The sequence below is a fragment of the Rhincodon typus genome, chromosome 8 (genome assembly GCF_021869965.1).
Source record: "Rhincodon typus isolate 14 chromosome 8, sRhiTyp1.1, whole genome shotgun sequence".
In the NCBI taxonomy this organism is placed as follows: domain Eukaryota; kingdom Metazoa; phylum Chordata; class Chondrichthyes; order Orectolobiformes; family Rhincodontidae; genus Rhincodon; species Rhincodon typus.
In genome coordinates, this window is record NC_063339.1 from 38503460 (window position 1) to 38529708 (window position 26249).

The following is a 26249-nucleotide window of genomic DNA, read 5'->3' on the forward strand; positions in this document are numbered from 1 at the left end:
CATTTCAAGGTGCAATCATTAGACTCTCACTTCTTGGAAATGGTCATTGCCTGTTACATGTGTTGCATGAATATTAGTTGCCACTTGTCAGCACAATCCTGGATATTTGTCCAGGTCTTGTTGAATTTGGGTATCTGCTTGAGTATCTGAGGAATCTTGAATGGTGGAAAGATTATGCAGTCATCATGAACATCTGCACTTCTAACCTTATGATGGAGGGAAGGTCATTGATGAAGCAGCTGAAGGTGGTTCGGTCAGGGATAGTACCCTGAGGAACTCCTGCAGAGATGTTTTGGAGTTGAGATGACTGATCTCCAAACACCACAACCTTCTTTCTTTGTGCCAGGTATGACTCTAAACAACAGAGTTTCCCCTCTTACTTCCCATTGACTTCAGTTTTGCCAGAGCTCCTTGATGGCACATTTGGTCGACTACAACCTTGATTTCAAGGTGAGTCCCTCTCACCTCAACTCTGGATTTCAGTTCTTTCATCTATATTAGCAACAAGGCTGTCAGGAAATGCGTGACCATGATGGAATTTGAAGCAGTTTATTGCTAAGTAAGTGTTGCTTGATAATGATGACTAAGAGTAGATTGATGGGGCAGCAACTGGTCATGTTGGATTGTCCTGCTTTTTCCTCATAGAATCCCTACAGTGTGGAAACAGGCCCTTCGGCCCAACAAGTCCACACCAACCCTCAGAGCATCCCACCCAGACCCATCCCCCTATAACCCAACTAATCTACACATCCCTGAACCTGGCCAATCCACCTAACCTGCACATCTTTGGACTGTGGGAGGAAACTGGAGCATGCAGAGGAAACCCACGCAGAAACGGGGAGAATGTGCAAACTCCACACAGACAGTCACCTGAGGGCGGAATCGAACCCGGGTCCTTGGCGCTGTGAGGCAGCAGTGCTAACCACTGAACCACCGTGCCGCCCCCTTGTGTAGGGGACATACCTGGGCAATCTTTCACATTGTCACGTAAATGTCAGTCAGAATTTGCTCTGCGCTCTCTTGATGATAGACATTGAAGTATCACACCCTGAGTACATTTTGTGCCCTTGCCATCCTTTGTTTTTCCTTTAAGCGCTGTTCAACACAAAGATAATTTGATTCATCAGCTGAGAGAGGGCAGTACATGGTAATCAGCAGGAGGTTTCCTTGTCCATATGTGTCCTGATGTCATGAAACAACAGAATGGCTTGCTAAACCATTTCAGAGGGCAGTTAAGAGTCAACCATATTGCAATGAGTCTTCAGTCACATGTAAGCCAGATCAGGTATAGATACAAGTTTCTTTCCTTCAAGGACATTAGTGAACCAGATGGATTTTTTCTGACAAGTGACAATAGTTTCATGGTCATCATTGAACTTTTAATTCCAAATTTTTGCTGAATTAAAATTTCACCATCTGCCATGTTGGGATTTGAACCTGGGACGCTAGGGAAAGTGAACTAGCAGTTTAGATTAAGAAACATATCCATAGATATGCTGAGATGGTAGGAACTGCCGATGCTGGAGAATCTGAGATAACAAGGTGTAGAGCTGGATGAACACAGCAGGCCAAGCAACATCGGGTCCGGACCCGAAACATCAGCTTTCCTGCTCCTCTGATGCTGTTTGGCCTACTGTGTTCATCCAGCTCTACACCTTGTTATCCATTGATATGCTATGGTTCAAAGAATGACACCTGGGTTTTATTCAGTGTCACCAAAGCAATATACGGACCCAACAACCTTGGTCTCAAACCAGTGAGGCATAAGGATAGAATGCTTTAGAAAAATAAAGAGAAACTCTCAGCTCTGAAGGAAAGAATGCTTCAAAGAACTCCTGAACCATGATACAGTTATCAATGAGGGAAAACTTTTCAACTTCAACTGGTTGAAATCCAAGTAAAAAACAACAGCAACGTCTTTTGAGGCACTTCAGGACGGAGATGACAATGTAATCTCTGCTCTCTCAGTAGCAAAGTTTCATGTCTTGAGTAATGTCTTTGCTGAAGCGTACAGAAGAATTGGACTCAGCCTCAACCTCAAGAAGACTCAAATCCTTCAGCAACCTACCCAAGTCAAGTTCCAGATGATTCTTCCATTAAAATCAATGGAGAAATTCTCCCAAACCTGGAGCATTTCCCTGACCTGGGAAGCTATCTCTCATCTAAGGATGACATTGATGCAGAGATTCAAAACCAAATCCTATTTACAAGCATCGCCTTTTAGACACTTAAGGATGAGAGTATTCAATGACAGTGACATTTGTGGCCATACCAAGTTCCTTTGTTTATAAGGTAGTCATTCTTCTGACTCTTCTATAAGCCTCTGAAACTTGAATGTTACCTCAAGACCTATCAACACTGTTTGAGATGGATTCTCCACATCAGTAGGGAAGCGATAGTTTAGTGGTATTGTCGCCAGATTATTAATCCAGGAACTCAGCCAGTGTTCTGGGGATCCAGGTTCAAATCTTGCCACGACAGATGGTGGAATTTGAATTCAATTAAAAAGAAAAATCCAAATTAAGAATTTGCTGATGACCATGAAACCATTACAATTGTCAGAAAAATCCATCTGACTCACTAATACCCTAGAGTGTAGGAAATCTTCCATCCTCACCTGGTCTCCAGACCAACAGCAATGTAGTTGATTCTCAACTGCCTTCAGAAATGTCTTAGCAAGCCACTCAGTTTAAGGGCAGCTAGGGAGGGGCAATAAATGCTGACCAGTCAGGAAAGCCCACATCCTACAAGGGAATAAAAAAATGCCATCCCACAATCAACAGGTCAGATCTAATCTCTGCAGTCCTGCCACATCCAGTCATCAATGGTGGTGAACAGTTAAGCAATTCATTGGAGGAGGCAACTCCACAAATATCCCCATCCTCAATGCTGGAAAAGCCCAACACATCAGTGCAAAAGATAAGGCTGAAGCATTCGCAGCAATCTTCAGCCAGAAGTGCCTAATCGGTGATCCGTCTCAGCCTCCTCCACTAATGTCAAGAAACGGTTGGAGGCATTGGGTACTGCAAAGGCAGTGGACCCTAACAACTTTCTTACAAAGTAATTGTGCTCCAGAACTTGCCACTCCCCTAACCAAGCTCTTCCAGTACAGTAACAACACTGGCTTCTACCCAACAATGTGGCAAATTGTCGAGGTATGTCCTGTACACACAAAGCAGGAGAAATCCAAACTAGCTAATTACCGCCCCATCAGTCCATTCTAGATTGTCAGTAAAGTGATGGAAAGGTGTCATCAACAGTGCTATCAAGCAGCACCTGATCAGCAATAACCTGCTCAGTGATGCCTAGTTTGGGTTCCACTAGGGTCTCTCGGCTTCTTTACTCATTTAGCCAACGTTCAAACATGGTCAAAAGAGCTGACTTCCAGAGGTGAGGTAAGAGTGACATCCCTTGACTTCAAGGCCACATTCAACTGAGTGTGGCATCAAGGAGCCCTAACAAAACTGTAATCACTGGGTACCAGGGGTCACTCTGCACTGTTTAGAGTCATACCTGGCACATAGGAAGATGGTTGTGGTTATTGGAGATCAGTTATCTCAGCTCCAAGACATCTCTGCAGGAGTTCTTCGGAATAGTGTCCCATGCCAACCATCTTCAGCTACTTCATCAATGACCTTCCCTCCCTCATAATCACAGCCCTTAGATACTGAAGCAGTCCATTTTCAAATGCATCAAGATCTGGACAATATCTAGGCTTGGGCTGAGAAGTGTAAAGTAACATTTGTGCCACACAAATGCCAGGCGTGACACTCTCCTATAGAAACAATCTAATCAGTGACTCTTGAAATTTAATGGTATTACCATTACCAAATACCCCACTGTCAACATCCTTGGGGAGGAGGGTTACCATTAACCAGAAACTCAACATAACCACAGTTGCTACAAGAGCAGGCCAGAGGCTAGGAATACTGCAACAAGTAAATCACCTCCTGACACCCCAAGGCTCAAGTCAGGAATGTGATGGAATATTCCCCACTTGTCTGGATGGGTGCTGCTCCAGCAACATTCAAGACTCTTGACTACCAAAGCAAATATTCTTTGCTCAGCTCAAGGATGGCACTTGAATGAGAGGAGGACAAAGGAAGTGCTTCAAAGGCTACCTGAAGCCTTCCCTCAAGAAATGTAACATAGATGTCAATACATGGGAGACCATCATTCAGAAGGAAGTGACTTGGATGAAACTCCTTATGAAGGGAGGCTATTTTTCAAGACCATCAGCTGGCAAGAGGAAATAGATTAAAGGGACTGGAGAAAGGAATGCTAACTCAATGCCAGGGATTAGGTCCACCTTCTGGAAACACCTGCCAAATGTGTGTTTAAAGATGCAGCTCTAGGATCGGGTCCATCAGCCACACAAGAACCTATAGAACTCATGACCAATGATACAGAATTTCCTGGGTGGACAATCATGTTCATTAGTGAGTGATTGCCAGTGACAAAATCCAGATTTTCATTGAATTCGAGTTCCATTGTCTGCCCTGGTGGGAGTTGAACCTGGGTCACCAGAGAAAGTGAACTGGCAATTTAGATTTAGGGATAGATCAATACAGAAGCAATGGCAGATATTTAAGGGGATATTCCAGAAAGTGCAGAATAGATACTTTCCAACAAATTTTTTAAAAATAGGACAGACCTGCAGTCTATGGTTAACTAAAAGATAGTATTAACCACAAAGAAAAGACATGTTATTGTGCAAGGATTGGTGGCTAATCAGAAGATTGGACAGAACATAATAAATACAACAAAGAAGTAGCAAAAGATTAATAGGATGTGAAAATTAGCTAACTACAATAGAAAATTAGCCAACAACTTAAACACAGATAGGAAAAGTTTCTTAAGTACTTAAAAAAAAGAGAAGAATTCACAAAGTAAGTGTTGATTGTAAATAAAATGAGTCTGGGGAATTAGAAATGGATGATAAAGAGATGGCAGATAAATTGAACACATATATTGCATTGGCCTTCACCAACAAGGATACAAATAATGTCCCAGAAATAGCAATACATTAGGAATTGGAATTGAATTGAATAAATTTGCAATTAACAAGGAAGTGGCATTGAGCAAATTGTTAGAACTGTGAGCTGACAAGTCCCAAGGCCCTGATGCATTTCATCCTATAGTCGTAAAAGAAATAGCAAGTGACATGTTTGGTGTGTTGGTTTAAATTTTCCAAAACTCATTAGATTTATGGAAGGTTCCTTTGGATTGGAAAACAGCTAATGCAACTATTTTATTCAAAAGGAAGGGAGGCAGAAAACAGGCTAGTTAACTCAACATCTGTCGAAGAAAGATCATCAGAAGCTATTATTAAAGAAGTTATAGCAGGGCACTAGGATAAGTTCAAAGTAATCATGCAGAGCCAACATGGTTTTAACAAAGGAAAATCATGTTTAATTAATTTATTAGTCTTCTTTAAATAAGTAACTCGTGGCTAAGAGGGAACTGGTGGATATATAGAATTTAGATTCTCAGAAGGCATTTGATAAGATGCCATATCAAAGATCATTATGGAAAATAAAAGCTCACGATGTTATCATGGGAGAAGTTTGACTAGCTAACAGGATGCAGAAATAGGTATAAATGGGTCTTTTTCAAGTTGGCAAGATGTCATGAGCAGTGTGTCACAGGGACCCACACTGGAGCCTCAACTCTTTACAAGTTATAAAATGATTTGGATGAAGGGACCAAAGTATGGTAACTAAATTTTATGATAGAGAGATAGATTAAGTGAGTGGGCAAAGTTGTGGCAAATGGAGTATATTGTGGGAAAGTGTGAATTTTCCACTCTGGCAGAAAGAATGAAAAGAAACACATCTACATGGTGAGAGGTTGCAGTGGTCTGAGATACAGAGATATCTTGGAGTCCTAGTGCGCCAATTACAGAAGGTTAGTGTGCAAATAGAGCACGTAATCAGGTAAGCTAATAAAATGTTTTGTTTTATTGTGAGGGGAATTGAATGTAAAAGTAGTGAGGTTATGCTTCAATTTTACAGGGCAATGTGATACCATATCTGGAGTACTTTTGACAGTACTGGTCACCACACTTACTGAAGGATTTTAATGTGTTGGAAGCAGTTCAGAGAAGGTTTATTAGACTAATAGCTGGAATGGGCAGATTGTATTGTGAGGACAGGCTAGACAGGCTGGACCTGTATCCTCTGGAGTTTAGAGGAGTCAGAGGTGACTTAATTGAAACATATAAAATCCTGAGGGGACTTGACTGGATAGATGTGGAAAGCAAGTTTCCACTTGTGGCATGTCTAGAATTAGGGTTAACAATTTAACAATAAATGGTTGCTCATTTAAGACAGAGATGAGGAAACAGTGTTTTCCCTCAGAAGATTTTGAATCTTTGGAATTCCCTTCCTTGAAAGGCAGTGATTTCAGAATCTTTGAATATTTTTAACACATAAATAGAGAGGTTTTTGATCACTAAGAGAATGTAAGATTATCAGGGATATACAGGAATGTAAAGTTGAGGTTAAAATCAGATCAGCCATGAATCAGCTATTGAATAGCAGAGCAGGGTCAAAGTGCTGAAGGGCTTGTTCTTGTTTCTTGTTCATATGACCATATGACTCTGGAGCATCCCCCAGGTATCTGGATTATTAATCCAGCAACAATATCACTCAGCCATCATCTCCCACGCGCGGGTGTCTCTTCAGCCAGTGATTCCGTACAGCAACATTTGGAGGGCAGCTTTAGTGAAGCTAGGAGCCAGGTTGGACGTCTTGAGACATCTCTGAGCTTCTAGGGGCAGACACCACAGGCTGACGGTAAGTTCTGGACCTACAACATCTGAAGTGGTGTCCAGCTGGAATTTAAATATGGTGCCAGACTTTCGACTCTGGAAAGCCCAACCAGTGGCGAGACCCACCGGCTCACACCCACCGTGGGATTTGCTGACTAACTTAGACAACATCTCGCTTGCGTAGATAGTGAGTTGAGTAACAAGTGATCATGTGAGGTAACATGCCCTGGACGTTAGCAGATGTGACACTCAATACCATGCTTCAACTTCCAAACAGCCACTGAGTGAGAAAGCGGCTCTTCGTTTCCCCATAAGATCTTTTGTCAATGATTTCAATTTATGACCCCTTGTTATTGACATACTAACCAAAGGGGATATCAACTCTATCCAAACCTTGCATCCTGTTTGAAAGTCTTTATTAGAACTTTTATTGAGTTTCTCTGTACATACCTTTTCTAGTTTCTCATCAAAATTGAAATCCCTCATTACAGGTAGCTTCCTTATTGACCTTCTCTATACCATGTCCGAGGCCTTTACATATTTCCTGAAGGATGGTTTCCAGAACTGTTCCAGCTAATGCATAGTGAGTGATTTATAACAATTATAGCCTGACCTCTTTATTTTCTATATTTTATACCTTTATTCAGTTCTGATATAAGTGTTATCAATAAAAGGTTAACTCTGTTACTCTGTACACAGATACTGCCTGACCAACCACGTATTTACAGCATTTTCCAAGTTTATTCAGATTGCCAACATTTGCAGCTTTTACTTTTTTTTTAAACCATCTCATTAATTCAACCTGTCTTATTTAAAAAGTTTGTAGATGACAACTAGATCTCTCTGCTCATGTTCATTGTTCCAAATCATGACATTTATGATACACTGTCATTTTATGCTAGACCTCTCAAAATGCATTACTTCAAATCTCCCAGCATTGAACTTCATCTTTCACATTTCTGCTTGCATCACAATAATCAAATCTTGCTATCTAGTACTTTACCAAGTTATACTTAATAACATTAGGAAATAGTTTTTTGGAATCTTTATAGATTATAGTGAGGAAGATAAACTAACACCTAAATAATTGGCAATAAAATTCAATTTTAGGTTTATAGAAGGAGCATTGCTGTGTATCTGTAAACCAATTTACTTGATTTCAACTACTAAAGCTTTTTAAATTGCTTTATGCAATCATTGTGGGTCTTGATCCTTATCAGAATTATATCGGGAACTAACTTCATGTGGTAGTTTACTGGATGATCACTTCTGGCAACGTGTGGTATTTGCCACATTTACCAGTGTGTGGTGCAGGGCAAGGGTTGTCACCAATTCTGGCCACTTTCACCAATTACCTTTTGTCTTTGCTTTGTCTGAGCCTACTAATGAATAATGGTAAAAGTTACTATAGAGTGTCTATAGAAGAACCACTGATCTAAGATGACTGAAAGGTTCATTGCATTACAGAAATTTATACTTTTACATTTGGTCAGGCATAATTACTACGACCTTAGAGAACAGGTACAGATCCATCTGCTACCTCTGAAAGCTAGAGTAGAGCTCAACGCCTTCACCCACAAACTGTGTGTGCAATCACTAGGATGGGTGGAACTAATGTAACATAAACATTAACACCTTCAGAACCCGATCTTATAATGTTATCTTACATCATTAAACATGTTTGTTTTCTGCTTGCTGCGTAATTTCTGCCTGCTGCAATTCCCATGTAAGTATTTAATGTGCTTATCTGTCTATAATGTTCAGTGCCACCCTAAACTTCTTTATTTTAAGTATCTACACGAAGAAACTCACTGAAGGAATGTTAAACATTTCTATGGGAACAACTGTTAGTTTCACATGTAATGTGAAATGTCAGCCTCTGAAGTAGTTATACATCTTTAAACTTAATTGATTCTAAAGACAAGGAGGATCAAGCTTGTTCTTTAAGTTTAGTGAAATGGCTTCACTAAGGAGAATTATTTACAGAGTTGCTAACAGTTTGCTTTCAGATGCAAAATGATTTTTCAGATTGCTTTTCAATAATCATCAATAGTCATGTTGAATATGCTGCCAGTTTAAATAATTCATCTAGTGCTGTAAATATAAACCAATCACTCTCATAAAGAGATTTGACATTCTTCCTCATAACAGGAAACATTAGGCTGGGTGTTTATTTATTCGTAATGTTTTCTATCGGTGGCCTGTACTAATTTGGTATAAATTTTTTTCAAATGAATTATAGCCCATCTTTCAGTGATAGGAATATCTGCAGCTTCTCATTAAGATTTGAAGAAAATTGCCTTGTTTATTTGAAATGTGTTGAATAGTTTTAGCAGTTTATTGTAGCCAGCATGCAATTTGCGAGGTTCAGCTGTAAGCCCTCTGTGCCACTGGTACATACTGTCATCAAATTATTGACTACAAACAGTAGCAATTGCCAGCATGTGTAAAACCATTACTGAAGTTCCTATAAATCCCAGTGTAAAGGGTAACTGCACTCCCAGCAAAGAAGTAAGCCTGGATTCGAAATTGGGAACAACAATGTAGCTACAATTCTCTGCCTGCCCTTTCTATCACCATTGTCATTCCATAGCCTGTAGGGATGCAAATTGCTTTGTACTCTCTTTTACATATCTCCTGACAAAATTGTACAATAGCTTTACAATATATATTGACTTTTTTTTTGGTTCGTTCATAGGATGTATGATTTGTTGGCAAGATCAATATTTATCATTTATCCCTATTTACTATTGAAATGTTTGTGGTGAGCTGCCTTCTTAGACTCATAGAGTCACAGAGTAATGCAGCATGGAAACAGGCCCTTCAGCCCAAACTGGTCCATGCTGCCCTCTCAGCTAGTTCCAACTGCACACATTTGGTCCCTATCCCTCGAAAAGTTTCTCATTCATGTACCTACCCAAATGTTTTTTAAATGTTGCTGTTGTACCTGCTTTAACCACTTTCTCCGGCAGCTCATTCCATATAAACACTACTCTCTGTATGAAGAAGTTGCCCCCTCAGGTCTTTCTTAAATCTATCTCTTCTCACCTTAAACCTATGCCCTCTAGTTTTCAATTCCCTATCTCTGGTAAAAAGTCTATATGCATTCATCCTGTCTATGCCCCTCATGATTTTATACACCTCAATAAGGTCATCCCTCATTCTCCTAATTCCTAGGAATAAAGTCCTATCTTGGCCAACCTCTCCCTATAATTCAGGCCTACTAGTCCTGGTAACATCCTCGTAAGTCTTCTTTGGGCACTTTCCAGTTTAACTATGTCTTTCCTATAACAGAGCGACCAGAACTGTACACAATACTCCAAGTGTGGCCTCACCAATGACTTATACAACTGTAACATAACATTCCAACTCCTATACTCAATGCCTTGACCGACGAAGGCCAGTATGATAAATGCCTTCTTCACCACCCTGTAACGCTGCTTTCAATGAGCTTTGTACTTGTACACCCAGGCCCCTCTGTTCCACATCACTGCTCAGGGCCTTACCTGAACCACTGAAGTCTATGTGATGTGGGTAGACACTGTAATTTTAGGGAGTTTCAGTTTTCTTACACAACAGTGATGATGGTAATATATTCCCAAATCAGGATGGAAAATTTGCAAGTGGATATTTTTTTCTCTTGCCAAAACTGCCCCTTGTCCTTATAGATGACAGAGTTGCAGGTTTGTAAAGTGTTTTCAGAAAGTTCTTGGCAAATTGTTGTGGTGTGCCTTGTGGATAGCATATACTGGAGCTGCTGGAGAGACTGAATGTTTAAGATGGTGCTAATCAAGCATGCTGCTTTATGAATGGTTTTGAACTTCTTGAATGTTGTTGGAGCTGTACAGATCACCTGAGTAATGGAAAAATGTTCTATCACACTCCTGACCTGTTCTTGTTGATGGTGGACAGTTCTTGAAAGTCAGGAAGCAATTTAATCACCAACAGATTCACAGCCTCTGACCCGCTTTAGTAGCCAGGGCATTTATATGACTAGTCCAATCAATTTACTGGTCAATGGTCGCCTTCAGAATGCTGGGGTGAGATTCTTTCTCTTTGTTCTTTTATGGGATGTGGGTGTCAGTGATAAAGTCAGTATTTGCTGTCCATCCCTAATTACTCTATGAGAACAGTTAAGAGCAAATCTTGCCATGTCTTTGGAATCACATCTAGTTCAGACCAGGTAAGGATAACAAATTCCCTTCCCTAACGGACATCAGTAAACTAGATGGGTGTTTATAATAATGAATGACAATTGTGTGGTCACCATGACTGAGATGCGTTTTCAATTCCATTATTTTTTAAATAACCTAATGTATATTTAACCAACAGAGATCAAGGGAGCCTCAGTATGAGCTGACAGAAGAGGTTGGGTTTGGACCCATAGCCCCAGATTACTGATCAGTGCCATTACAGCTACAACACCATCTTCTCTTAAGTGCATTCCTTCAGCAGTTGTAATGTTGTATGTCAAAGAAGATTGGCGATAATAATTGATTGACACTTGTATTTCACAAATGCTCATTGCTATTTATCAGCCCATGCCTGATTAATGTCCTGATCTAGCTGTATTTGTGCACACAATGTTTCATTATCTGAACAGTTGCAATTATCAGTGAACATCCCTGAATCTGACTTTATCATCAGGGAAAGTCATTGATGGAGTAACTGAAAATGGTTGGACATAGAACACTTGCCCATGGATGTTCTGCAGTCATGTCCCGAGACAAGGATAATTTTCCTCCAGCAACAACACTTTGTGCTAAGTATGACTCCAGGCAGCAGAGAGATTTCCTCTGATTTCCAATGACTTCAAATTTACAGGGGCTTCTTGATGCAATGCTCAATGAAACAATGCTTTGAAGTAAAGGGTAGCCTTTTACATATCACCTCAGGAATTTACCTCTTTTATCCATCTTTGGAACATGAATGAAGTCTGGAGCTGGGTGGTCCCAATGGAACCCAAACAGATCATGAGTAAATAGTGCTGTGTAAGTACTGTCAAGGATCCCCTCTATCACTCCACTGATGATTGAAAGTAGGTTGAAGGAACAGTAATTGGCTGTTTTGGACTGGACGCATCTGGAGAGTTTGCTACATTGTCAGAATGTTGTAGTTGTACTAACATCTTAGATAGAGGCATGGCCAGCTCAGATTCTTCAGCTAAATGTTAAATCCATTGCCTTTGTTCTTCTCCGTGCACGCAGTTGCTTTCGGATATCACATGGAATGAATGGGATTAGCTGAAGAATGTCTTCTGTGATGGTAGGAATCTCAGAAACTGGCCAAGTTAGATCATCGACTCAAAGTTGGTTCAAGACACTCAATGACTGGGCTGCAAAGGCAATTTTCCCCAGATCTTGGGGTAAGACATGGTCAGGATGTATTTGCTAGGGGAGTCCAATAACATATTCCCATCTCTGTTCTCATTTTGAATCTAAAAAGGGTCACTGGACTTGAAATGTTAACTCTGTTTTTCCCTTTACAGATGCTGCCAAACTTATTGAGTTTCTCTGGCTCATTCTGATTTTGTTCCAATGTCCTGTCATTCATAGAATGTGCAGGGCCCAGACATATTCTGGGTGGGTGACTTCAATGTCTACCTCCAAGAGTGGCTCAGCAGCATCACTACTGACCAAGCTGGTCAACTCCTAAAGGACCAAAGTGTACCACAACATCTGTCTTATCAACCTCCCCTTCATGATGCCCTGCAGCTGCTCAGTGACATCCTTTACCCTGGCACCAGCGCAGCAACACACCATTCTGGAGTCACATCAGTGATTGCAAAAATGTCTGTCTGTTCCCTAACTAATGAATCCCCTATTACAATCGCTCTTGCTTTCTTCTTCCTCCTCCCTCTGTACAGTCAGGCCTCTTGCAGTACCAGAAGCTTGGCTCTGTATGCACTGCCTTGAGGAATTGGCACCCTCATCAATATCCAAAAGGAAAGCCAATTTGTAAGCAGGACTCCAGGGAACTCCTGCACTACCTGCCTGATTCTTTTTCACTGCCTGCTGGCTACCCATTCCCTTCTTTCCACGAGTCCTTCAAGCTGCAGTGCGACCAGCTCTCCTTGTTATCCCCATAACCCTCAGCCTCGTGGATGTGACACCCAGTGTCTCCAGCTGAAGCATTGAGCTTAGGGTTCTGCAGTTGGGAGCTCCTCCTGCACATGTGGTTATCTTAGATCCATGACTTCACAAATGTGACTGATCCTGCATTCCACTCAATTGCCCTCATCTGCCATGAATGATAATTAAACTTGCTTATTCTAGATAAATTTTCTAAATACTTAATCAGAAAAAAAAGTTTGTTATGTTAAGTTTCCTTTTCTTAGTCTCTAACTGTTGCTTATCCTTGCTGTGTTTCAGTTAATTTTCAGTTAATCTTTTAGTAATTTTACACTTTACGTAAGTGCTACTTGGGATTAATGTCTAAAGGTAGATCATTGACATTCAATCAGCTTACTGCCTAATTTGTTTTCTTTAAAATTTCTGACTGGTTCTTAGTTTCTTTAATCTGTAAAATGATTCTATTTACCTTTAATCTGAAAGCAATTTTCAGTTGATTGATTGGTTATGGCTGTCAATGAACTTAATTTCCTGCAATGTCACATTTTTTTTTGTGCTGGGCATCCAATCTTGGGCTTCAATTTATTCTGTTAAAAAGACTTTACAAACTATGAGCCAAAAAAAGCAAAAATTCTCTGTACTGAATTCACAACGTGCTTCAAATTCCTAAAAACACACACACACACTCAAGCAATGTCTCACTCAGGATGTGCTCTCTCTCCCAAATACTCATGTGTAGCTTTCTAAGCCAGTGTGAAGAGAAGCATAGAGGGTATGCATTGGATGCAAAAGTGGAGACAAAGCTATGGAAAGTCAGACTGGGGAAAATGGTGGGGAGTGGGTGAGTTCTCAATTTATGGAAAAATTGCTCATCATACTGTTTTATTTTGTTACAAATATCTAAAAATTGCCTAAATTTTGATTTAAAATGCTTTTAATGTGTAAGTACGCACCAGAGTATGTGTGGATATATACAAAATAACATATATGGTAATGGTAATCAAGCAACTTTGGCATCTCACCATCATTATAATGATCCTAAAAAGACAGGTTTTCAGCATCTCAATGAGCTGAAATATTATGAGGAGTCCAATGGTCATAACATACTGAGGTGTTAATTTTCTGTGGTGTTTGATATTGTGAGAATTAAATAATAGGTAAAGTTTCCTTATTTATAAATAGTGTATAGGCTTGGACAAATGCATATTCCAGTGAACCTATTTTTAATAACATTCATGTTATCACTAAGTTTTATCATTATTGTTGTTCTTGTGGTTCTTTGAGAGTAATTCTGTACAACATACAATTGAGCCAATGTCTTATTTCCTTCTTAAATTCTGTTTGTTTTCTAGGTCACAACTTGCTTTGGAATGCAATGTAGCGGTATGTGTTTCTTCACTTTAAAACATCTGACAGCATCTGTGAAAAAAGCTAAACAAAAGAATTATTTATGTTCTGCATCCAGCAAAAGCAGCTAAATTAGATTTGGGAATTGTTTATAGTTGTTCACTGAGAGTAACAAGTCAATTTCAGTTGTACCAACCAAAGTAATGAAGCACTGGGATTCAGCCCAAAGCCATTTGACTGCAGGATAAATTTTGAAGTGTAGCTTCACAATATTTACCTTACAACTCAAAGCAAGTTATTCTAGCTTTGCAAAGATTGTTTGCGATACTTCATTTGGAATTTGTGTGCATTTTTGGGCATCCTACCTTCTAAAGAACATGTTCAGCAGAGGATAACAAGTCTCTTAACGTGATTTTGATTCTAAGCTACAATGTAAACTTCTGAGTTGGACTTGTTTTGTTGGGGAGAAGCTTTAAAAATAACTAACTTGGGTACTGTGGTGAAGATGATTGTGTTGTATGAATGTTGTTGGACTATTAGTGTGCCAATGCACAGGAAATGTGGGTTCAAATCCCACCACACTAATTAGTGGAAGTTAAATTCAATTAACACATCTGAGATAACAAGGTATAGAGCTGGATGAACACAGCAGGCCAAGCAGCATCAGAGGAGCAGGAAGGCTGACGTTTCGGGCCTAGACCCTTCTTCAGAAATGGGGGAGGGGAAGGGGGTTCTGAAATAAATAGGGAGAGAGGGGGAGGTGGATAGAGGAGAAGATAGGTGGAGAGGAGACACATCTGAAATTGAAATCTAGTTTTAATATTGGTCACGATGAAACTATTGTCATTTATTGCTTTAAAGAAAACCTATCTGATTTATTAATGTTTTGTGGGGAAGGAATTCTGTCGTCCTTGTAACATCTGGACTATATGAGTCTCCAGACAGATAGCAATGTGTTCGACTGTTCACTGCCCTTGAAAATGGCCTAATGAGCCACTCAGTTCAAGAGGAATCAAAATGTAACGAACACTAGCCTTGCCAGCGATATTCACATCCCCTGAAAGAATTAAGTAAGAAAAAAGAACAAGGAGAAACTCTTCAGAAACAATCTTCAGGAAATTCAGTGGGTTGGGCAGACTCCAGTAATTGCATCTTAGATGATTTGTGGAAGGAGTGATCTGGGTTAATTCTCAATTTTTGTGTTTTCTTCTCTACATTAGGAAATATTTGTATTAAAAATCCAGTTATTACCAGAAACTTTGAATTCTTGACTTCCGAATGGAAAATGATTGACAAAACAGGTAACTGGGCTATCTTTACTGCTACAGCTAAGCAATGCCACTAACAGTGTGCCTGAAGAGGAGGCTGTTCCCTTTTAGTGTGTCTTTGGACTTTAATGAAAGGCACTTTACTTAATTCTAACTGATAAACCAAATAAAGATAACATTTTTTGCGCTCTATTACATTAATTGAATTTGTAATCAGTAAAGTGAAATATTTCTTTCATTTTATTGCTGTGATAAAAGTGCAATAATTTGTATTCATTCCTATCTGATCTGCATGTTATGCTTCAGTGACAGCATCCATGAGAATGAGCCAGCCAACAGCATCTACGTTTATCACTTTGACACTACCCTTGGTTCCTAATACTTAATCTGACTGTCTGCTCGGCATCAAGTACATCCAAACTGTATATTCTTCATAAATGCTGTAATATACACCCTCACCTTGATTTTTTAACTCCAAACTGATTCTCAAACTTACATCTGGTCTCTTCCAGTTATTGCCATTTTTGCAGGGTTGCCAGATTATATTTCTATCTCACCCTCATTGATATGTAAACGTATGTCACCTCATGACTGCAGAATTCTCTCTTTGTCCTGGGCTCCAACCTAATTAAAAGCACGGGGTGGAATATTATAGGGATCTGAGCAACTTGGGCTATGGTGAGATTTTTGGCAGAATTGAATGAGAAATCTAACAAAGCCTTTCTCATGTCGGGAACATCTTGCTGCATTTTCTGTGGCTTTGCCGAGCGGTGTGGTGAGTTTCTCACTAGGCAGCAGTGAGTTGCCAATTAGGGGGGATTATAGTTTGCTAGACACCTCAATAATATTCAGCTTCCTATTTTACCAAGTGCATCAAACAAGTTAGATATGGAAAATTCTCGACGTGGAGGTCAGAGTAGGTACCTGACGATTTTGGCTCACTGTTGGCTGTGGGGAGCCTCCATGTTGCTCAGTGTGAAACACCACTTCACGGCATGATCTGTGGGCACCAGTTGCATGCATACCTCATCCACAGACATTGGCATCTGAATTTGTCAATCTTTCATGACTATCATGGCACCTCTATGACCATCATGACACCTCTCTGCTATGCTTGAAGGACACTCTGAAAGCACAGGCCTGTATTGCAGAGTGGACCTGTAACTAGCACTGAAAGGCTGCTGCAAAGATACTTTAGATGGAGGCACAGGCACAGGCACTAAACTCATGGATTGGACCAGGCTGCATCTCAAAGCTGCTCACTTTCTCTTAGCACTTGCTACACTTAGCACCTGCCTGCTGATAGCATCCCTGCCTTCCCCTGCCTTGCCTTGCCTCGCCTTGCCTTGCTGTGATAATTAGTGCAGCCACACAATCAGGCAGCCCTCAGTTAAGGGGGCAGACAGTTTGCTGGATCAGAGCTATGTTAATCTTACCACCTGCATGCTGTGCCAGCAGCTTATTCAGCAAACACACTGCATATGTTACAAGGAAGCTGCCATGCCTTATTAGTCTTCACCAAATCCATGGAGGCATCTGTCAGTCAGAGGACACAGCAGAATAAGTTAAGGGCAGTCTCCTACACCAGTCCAGGGGATTGTCCACATTACAGACGGCGTCTTCTCAGTGAGAGGAACCACGCTTCTATATTCCAGGGAGTGGGTCATAGACTGTCCTGTGTGGCCGATCCAGCAGTAGAGCTAACCTGGTCAGGGAGATGTACAGCCACCGGTCAGGGGTTTGACTACTTCGTATCTGGGGCTGTCAGGTTACGTTGCTCAAGTCTGTCACGTCCATCCTCAGTGACTAAGGCAAAAGGGGGATGTTGGTAGTGGGCAAGGGAGCCTGAATACTGGGGAAGGCAACTGGATGTTTGGGGCTTCACTAACATGTAGTGGAGGACGCTGCAAGACGCTGGCCAAGGGACGATCACTGTCACCTTCCATTATGCTGTAAATTAATAGGGTACAATGGGAAACAAAATGGCAGCGACCATATTCATAGCGGATAGTGTTGGTGACTCGATCTGTGAGGGAGGGGACTGCAGGACCCACAAATGGGAGGATCTATAAAGGGAAACAATGCACGCAGGCTCATGCACTGTACAAGCCATGGAGCTGTGGGGTCCCCTATTCTTGGCCATCCTAATGCATTGCCTCCCAATTTACTGTAAACCTCCTTGCCCTAAACCACTGACCTCCTCATTCACACCAACATTTTTGGACTCAGAGACCAGGGATGGAATAGGAATGTTGCAAGGCAAATTCCAGTAATGTTAGCAGGACCCATTGCCCTGTATACACCTTATTCCTCTTCCTTGCTGTAGCAGGCTCTCAACATACAGACCATTCCGTGGTACGTCCTATGTGATGGCATCAGTTAGCATCATACTGGCACATTTGCACGTGGGGTTACATTAAACACACAAATGTAAGTTTATTAAAGTGAAATTTGTACAAATGTGACATAATATCTGCTGACTTTTTCTAGATTCTAAACAAACAGATAACTCAGCCATCTCCCAGGATTCTACTACTGATCGACTGCTTGATATTTCAAATAAGGTTTTGCCACAAACGTTTGAAAACTTTCCAGATGCAAGAAGACTTAAAATAAATACATTATCTTCAAAAACGTGTCATGCACAGGAGGTATGATATCTTAGCATGTCAACGTGTGCTTCTGCGGGACATTTGTGTCTTCCTGAACTTATTCTTAAGCAAGATGAACTTGTCTTACAAACTAGATTAGCTGTCATTTATATTTATACCCATCATTAAATAAAAATCAGAGAAGACCTAATAGTGCTTAGCTTCTTGATCAGATATTTTCAGCTAATCAAGAGTTCAGTTAAGGGTCAATATTGACCTTTATTTCCTTGAAAATTACCTTTTTGATGAAAATTTAACAATATGGGACAGACTACGTGGTGTCTGAGAGGAAAAAAAAATCTAGGAATCCAGTGAAAGGATGTTTGAAGTGGAGTTAATTGTCTACAGCCATTTGCTTAAAAACTTTATATTTTTTAAATTAAATTGTATCAACCACAAATAGAGAATTATAGATTGCTGGTGAATACAGAGATTGTTTAATAATATTTTTAAACCACCAGGTGATTGCACTTAAATGTCCAACATCTATACTGAGGAGGAAATCCAAAATGACGCAAAATGCAGATGGTTATGTTTCTCACAGAACAAGAACTGAAAGAAGAGTTCGATTTCGAGAATTGGATGAGATAATTTTTGACAGTATGTTTTGTCTACATTGTGACCATCTAATGTTATGTAAAGCAAATGGATAGCAACATTAAGCTTGGTTTATAGAGAACTGTACAGGACTGGGACTGATATTTGCGCAGGGAGGTTTGATGTTGCTATTGGGGTGAGTTTAAACTACCTTGCCAGAGCCTTGGGAACTTGAGGGGTAACCCAAATTGGAGGGAAGTAAAGTTAATAACAGGAAGTAGAAAAGATATTATGTGGTCTACAGAAAAGGAGAAACAAAGACAAGCATTGATTATTCTTCAAAGGCAGAATGATGTCAATTAGGCAAAGTTAAGGGCACTCTACCTAAAGGCAACACCATTCGCAACAAGATAGGTGATCTAAAGACCCAGAAAGGAGTGAAGTGTTCTGATCTAATTGCCATTTCAGAAACTTGGCTACATCATGATCACGACTGGTTACTGAATATTTAAGGATATTGATGTTTAGGAATGACAGGCAAGAAGAGAAAAGAGATGGAATTGCCCTGATAATACAATATAGGATCAGTACAATAGTAAGGGAGAACCTCAGAACAGTGCATGAAATCTTTTTGAGTGGAGCTCAAGAGGCAAGGGGCAGCAAACATTGTTTGGAGTTATTTATAGAGCACCAAATAGTCATGATAGTGGGTTGTGGTGCATTAATCAGGAAATGAGAGAAGCTTATAGCATAGGAAACATGATAGATAGATGGATGGATGGATGGAAATTTATTGTTACTGAGACACATTTTACTGTACTTTCACAAGTATAATTCGCCACAAAGACAGTGCTAAATGGGTGACCTCAGTCTGGATCTGGATCACATACGCCAACTGAGCACTAAAAGTAAAGTCACCATAGTTCCACTCTTTCAATAGACAGAGGGAGAGAGAGATAACTGGTGATGGTTATAACTAAGAATCACCATGTCTCTGCAAGGGGTGAGGTTGATAAGGTGGAGACTTCATAATAACCTCACCTAGTGTGGGAATTGAACCCATACTGTTGTCACCACTCTGCATCACAAAACAGCTGTCCAACCAACTGAGCTAACACATCCCCCAATTGCACACTAAAACTGGACGGGACAAGTTTTTGAAGTGTCTCAAGTATGGTTTTCTAAAGCAGTATGTTGAAGACCCGGCTAGAGGGCAGGCTACTTTAGATCTAGCATTATGTAAAAAAAGAGGCTAATTAATGATTAATTATTATAAAAGAACCTCGGGGTGAGCAACCACAATTTGATAGAACATTACATTGCCTTTGAATGTGAGGGAGTTAAATTTGAATAAGGGACATTATGAGGCACTTAGCAACTGGTTCAGCTGAATTGGGAAAATACGTTAAAAGACACGACTGTACATAGGCGGTGTGCGGTCTTTAAAAAAGGAGTGTTGTGAACCTTTGGAATTCTGTACTGCAGAGGGGTGTGGAAACTTAGTCTTTGAGTATACTTAATGTAGATCGATAAATTTCTGATTGCCATTGGTATAAAAGGTTATGCAGATAGTGTGGATAAAGGCATTGAAGAGTTTGATCAGCCATTATCACATTAAATGGAGAAGCAGGTTCAATGGCCTCAGCGGTCTATTCCTCTGTTCCTACATTCCTATGGAACAAAGGACAAGCCTCAATGAGCTGAACAATTATTTTCAGTTCCAATTTCTCTTGCATAATACTATTTCAAGCTTAGTATTTCAGAATTTCATTTGAGTTAACTTTATTATCAGAAAAAGGATTATTCATTGAGAATAGTGCACTCAATTCAAATTATATTCTAAACATTTCCTAAACATTGATTTTTCAGATAAGACGTTTATTTCAGCAGATCTATTGCTGCTATTCTATGTTTCATGACTAAAATATGTTCCTTTTCTATCTTCTAGCCATACACATGTGTATGCATAGCAAATTCTACCTACTACAATGAGAACAGTGTGCTGGGAATATTTATAGCAGTCTGGCAATGTGTCACATCCAAACCATCATTCTTTATTAAATACTAGTCAATGTGTTCATTTCCAGATCTTTTATTTTTGTTTGAAATGTCCAGCAATCTCAGTTTTGTTATTTTTGTCACCTCTATTCATATCAAATTGTTTATGTCCAACTTACAATGTGATTAAAGGGTTAATTTATGGCACTGGAAGAACTTACATTTTGAAAACATCTCATTGGTGTGAGATAGAGAGTGAATTTATTAAGTGTCTGACAAAAAAAAGATCTTAGACTCACACTAGTCAGGAATCAACATGTGAGGCACATTACCTGAATCTCTCATTATCTTTCTGTGTCAGTCAAACGTGATTCTGATTGGGATTTCCCAGCTGTCTTTAGTACTACATAAAATTCTGTCAGCAGAATCCTTATATTCTTTTCAAATGTCTTGCAAAATTTTCAGCAAACCTGATCTCATGTTACAGGTTTACTTTCTCCACCTGGACAATGTTGGATGACCACTTTGTGGGTCTTTCTCTCCTTCTTTCATTTTTGTTGTCATATTCAAATAGATGAAGTGACAAGGGAAGCAGCACTTGATGCCGTTTGTGAGGTTTGACTGCCTCATGAATTGCTTATTCTAATATTTTGTTATAAAGAAGGTTTTTCTAGCTTCACCATTTAGATATGAAGGTAAGTTAAAATGTAACTAAATAGTAGATGAAAGGAAATTGAAGTTAAAATGGAACTAAATAGTAGATGAAAGGAAATTGAAGTTCTCTGCAACTGAAATAAGTGAAATAATGCTATTGTGAAGACATGAACTATCACTGAGCTTTTTCTAAGAGTGGCCAGTTTCTCATTGGAGAAATCATTTGTAATTGTGACATTGATAAACTATTCCTTTTCATCCTTCTCAATGAACAGCAGCTTTTGAAATGGATAACCACACCATTCTCCTCTCATGGTTCTACTTTATTATCCAGTTGAGTGGCACTATCCCTGTCTGGTTGCATTCTTATCAATGAATCATCTTTCCTTCCAGCTCCCACACCATTGCCTCTTGTGTCCCACAAAGATCTATCCTTGGAGCCCTCCTGTTTATCACTTAGATCCTGCCCCTTGACAACATCATCCAGGAACACAAGGTCAGGTTCCACACGTACACATGATGATAGCCAGCTCCATCTCACCACCATCTCTTTCAATCTATCAATTGAATCAGATTTGTTTGATATCCAGAATGGATGATAAAATATTCCTTCAACTAAATGTCAGAATCTGGAATAGTATGTGCAGTTTTGGTCTCCTTAGCTCAGAAATGATATAATTGCTGAAAGGGAGTGCAGCAAAGTTTCACCAGGGTGGGCTTGTATGCTCAAGAATTTTGAAAAATGATAGGTGATTTCATTGAAAGCTGCAAAATACTTAAAAGGACAGAAAGGGTAGTTGTTAATAAGATGATTGCCCTTGATGAGGAGTCTACAACCAAGGGTACAATATAAAAACAAAGACAATAGCATTTAGGATAACACAAAGAGAAATTTCTTTACTCAGAGGCTTGTCAAGTTTTGGAATTCTCTACTCCAAGGGCCTAAACAAGCTGAGCCTTTGAGTATGTTTAAAGCAGAGATTGATTGATTTCTGATTACAGTGACATAAAGAGTTATGCAAATAAGGAGTTATGCAAAAGGTATTGAAGTGTTTGATCAGCCATGATAGTATTAAGTCATTTTTCAGACTTAATTGGCTATTTGGCCTGCTCCTGTTCCTATTTTCCTATGAAAGCCAAGGCCATAGTCTAAAGTCTTAATGCACAATTACAATTTAATTCTGATTTAAAGTAAATCAGTATTTCATCCTCCTCACATATTCATAGAATCCCTACAGTGTGGATGCAAGCCATTCGGCCCATCAAGTCCACATCACCCCTCTGAACAGCATCTGAGCCAGACCCCTACCCTATCCTTGTAACCCTGCATTTCCTATGGCCAATCCACCTAACTTGCACATCTTTGGACTGTGGGAGGAAACTGAAGCACCCAGAGAAAACTCACACAGACACGGGGAGAATGTGCAAGCTCCACGCAGACAGTCGCCAGAGGTTGGAATTGAAGAAAGGTCCCTGGCGCTGTGAGGCAGCAGTGCTAACCAGTGCCACTCTTGCTAACAAGTGGTTTGAATTCTATTATCTCAAAAGCAATAGCAAATTTAGGAGGATGGTCAAAGACAGTTCAGATCTGTTTTCGCTTACCCAACTTCAAACACCTATCAGGGAGCATCTGAAACATCAAATCCAGAAAGGTTCTATAATTGGGAACAATTCAGATTTTTCTGAAGAAGGGTCCCGACCCGAAATATCAACTTTCCTGCTCCTCTGATGGTCCCTGGCGTGCTGTGCTCCTCCAGCTCCAAGATGTGTTATCTCTGACTCCACCACCTGCAGTTCTTGCTATCTCTGGCCATAGTTCAGCAATCTTGGTACAGTCTAAACTTCCACAAGCAATGGATGGATTTACAAGGGAGCAGCACTTGCTGTCATGTGTTGAGCTCAACTACATCACAAATGATTTGTTCTAGTGCTTTGACCATTGTAAGTGAGAAGATTTTTCTAACTTCAGATTAAACTGAATAATGTAAAACTTAAATAAATGTGAAGGTGAAATTCACAAGGAAGTTGGAGAAATCAAACCAATTTACCTTATCCACAGATTCCATCCCTCTCCCTGGTAACTCTTTGTGGCTGAATTAGATCATTCACAATTTTTGTTTCCTATTTGACACTGAAATTCATTTTCAAACTCTTATACTCCAAGACTACATACTTCTACCTCTTTAAAACCATCAGCCTACTGCCCTTTCCTCAGCTCATCAGCTTCATCTTTGTCCTTGTTCCAATAAGCTTGACTACAATGTGGTAATACAAATCAAAGAACTGTGTATTCTGGAAATCTGAAAAAGCATACAAATTTATGGAGAAACTCTGCAGTTCTAGCAGCATCTATGGAGAGAAAGCAGTCTACAGACCCTTTCTCAGAACTTGATAGCAGCTGGAAAAGGTTGTATATGTGCTATAGACAGAGGCTGGGAAGTAGAGGAGATTGCAGGCTAGGTATCCCCTTTGAGGAACATGTATGTTCTGTCCACAAAAATGACCCTGATCTTCCAGTTGCCTGCCACTTTAACACACCACCGTGCTCCCTGGTCAACATTTTTACCTCAGGCCTGCTGCACTGCTCCAGCAAGGCACAGTGCAAGCTGGAAGAACAGTGTCTTATTTTCTGCTTTGGGATTTCTGTATCTTTCAGGACTTATTGGATTCAATAATTTTAGAACTTTAATACCTTCTTCTACATGCTTTACACATTCCCACACCCAAGATCCTGTCATGACATGACCAGGTTTCAATACATCTAACTCATTTTCACCTACTAATGGTCCCTATTACCAGCTCTTCTTTCTTGCTAGCATAGAATCATCCATCAGTATTATACAATGCCTCAATTTATCAATACTGATGTAAACTATTGAATCCATTCAATAAATATAATTCTACCAAGAAGAGATTCCAAAATAATTAGCCTCGACATTTTTTAATCTGGATGATTAGTCAGAATTTCACTTTCAATTAATAACAAAATTTTAGCATGATGCTTCCAAGTCAGTCAGCTTAAAAAAAAATTCAAATTAAAGACGAAGTACAAATACAAATACGAAACAAGATCTCAATCAAGATTGGATATTTTTGTTACCATCTGATATTAGAAAAAGGTTAAAGTGTTTAGTAAATTCTTGCTAGAAACAAAAATACTTCATTGTAACCATTCTTGGAACTCTAATCAAATTCACAATAAAGATTAAATTTCGATGTTTTAGTTAATCACTTAAGGCACTTGTTTGTTCGTGCTTCTGTAATGTCATTACTTACGTTGGGTATCCTAGTCATAGGGATGCATATTACACATGCCTTTTCAAAGCATCTTCTTTTCAAAGTTACCTTCTAAAGTTTCAGGCACAAGCTGTTTGTTACTGATCACAGTTCCTTTCTGGATCTAATGTTTCAAATGTTGCCTTCTCTGAGTGTGAACCTGTTGTGTGTGAAAATAGATCTCAACTGTCTTCATCCCTCCTTGTTAAATTACTTCTGTGCTATTGAGATGATGGAATTCTAACCTCTTGTTAGCAATATGCACAGGGAATGGTGAGGATGAAATTTTTTTCTGAAAACAAACTAAAATGCTAATAGTGCATAACATGCAATAAAACCATTTTGTGAAAGGAATGGCTTGAAAGGAAGCTCATTAGAATTATGTTTAAATATGAGGTAAGCTTACAGCATGCAATTTGAATAACTTTTAAAAAGGTATAATATTATGCTGACAATTGATTTTCATTTGGTATTCACTACTCCACAGGGGTATTTTGCTCCAAACTAATCTATTTTGTGCTCTCAGGGGTAACATTACTCTTTGTTTGTCATTTTATTTCCTGGTTCTGCCTTTTGCTTTCTTTCTGTTTTAAAGGGCCTCTGGTGCTACCCGTCCAGATGTGTGAATCTTTCTTTCTAGTGCCTGGTCAACACAACACCTTTCTGCAATTAATTTTTGTCTGTAACTGTGCTCATGGCTCAGCATGTCATTTTAAAAAGCAAGTTGTTTTTATAATGGAAGCCAGTCCAGATGGCCTTGAGCTAATATCCCAGCCATAATCTCACAATGTCTGCACTAAATTCAATATCATTATTCATGCAAAATAAACTGCTGAGCATTAAATTTATTTTATCTTGCTATGTGAAACCTCCACACTTCTCCCACAAGTTGTGCTAACTGCTATAATTTCCAGAGTCTGAATTTTCATTGCGAAGTAATTTCTTCCATTGTTCCTGTTGGTCTATATGTGTGTATTCATACATTTTAAGCACAGAATCATTTTATGAAGTATTTTATTTTCCTTCTCAATGTTTTAAATGCTATAGTCAAACAATATTGTCAAAGTGAGAGATTGGCTCCTAAAGAAATAAGTTACTGTCGTTAGTTATTTGTAGGATGCATTTTGGGCCTCTAAGGGTCTCTTGCTGGCTATAACCTGATGAGGTTCTGCTGAAGTTTATAAAGGAGTTAATGGATGGAATGTCTAAGGTAACCAGTTGATTCCCTTAAACATTCTCTACTCAATGAGGCGTGGAGTGAAATTTTTAACTACATTGTCATTTACAGGATGTTGCCATGAGTATGCAAATAAATGCAAATAAAAATCATGTAGAGCCAAAGGTATGTTTTAAGCACATAAGAAATACATGTTGTATAATGGTATATATTCCAGAACAGACAGGGCTGTACCTTTAAGACAGTTACCTGATATCACAGCATATGACATTTGGAATTAAAGGTACCCACCTCAACTTTAAACATCCTATCTGTCTAATGGAGTCTGTGTAATCAATCAATGTACAGTAACATCAGAAAGCATAGAACCAGAATAGATGTTTAGGTCTATGATATTATAATTTTGTAAGTAGTTGATATTATTAAAAAAATTCAAGATATCCAACTCAACAGAACTTAACTGTGTGTGAAATATGTTACATGGATTAACACGAATAG

The 26249-nt window shown here is 39.5% G+C and overlaps 1 protein-coding gene across 4 annotated transcripts in view; it reads left to right on the forward strand.

Annotated features, from left to right (window-relative positions):
• LOC125483753 overlaps window positions 1-26249 on the forward strand; it is a 48756-nt gene that overhangs the window by 18199 nt on the left and 4308 nt on the right. For 3 of the 4 annotated variants that reach the window (XM_048600354.1, XM_048600355.1, XM_048600353.1), the window contains 4 exons: window positions 14196-14226; window positions 15411-15491; window positions 17949-18109; window positions 18571-18709. In XM_048600354.1, the coding sequence (XP_048456311.1) occupies window positions 14214-14226; window positions 15411-15491; window positions 17949-18109; window positions 18571-18709 (394 nt within the window). In that variant the 5' untranslated portion in view covers window positions 14196-14213. Of the gene's footprint in view, window positions 1-14195; window positions 14227-15410; window positions 15492-17948; window positions 18110-18570; window positions 18710-20594; window positions 20693-26249 lie in introns of those variants that run through there. The other variant, XM_048600356.1, reaches the window with a different exon arrangement.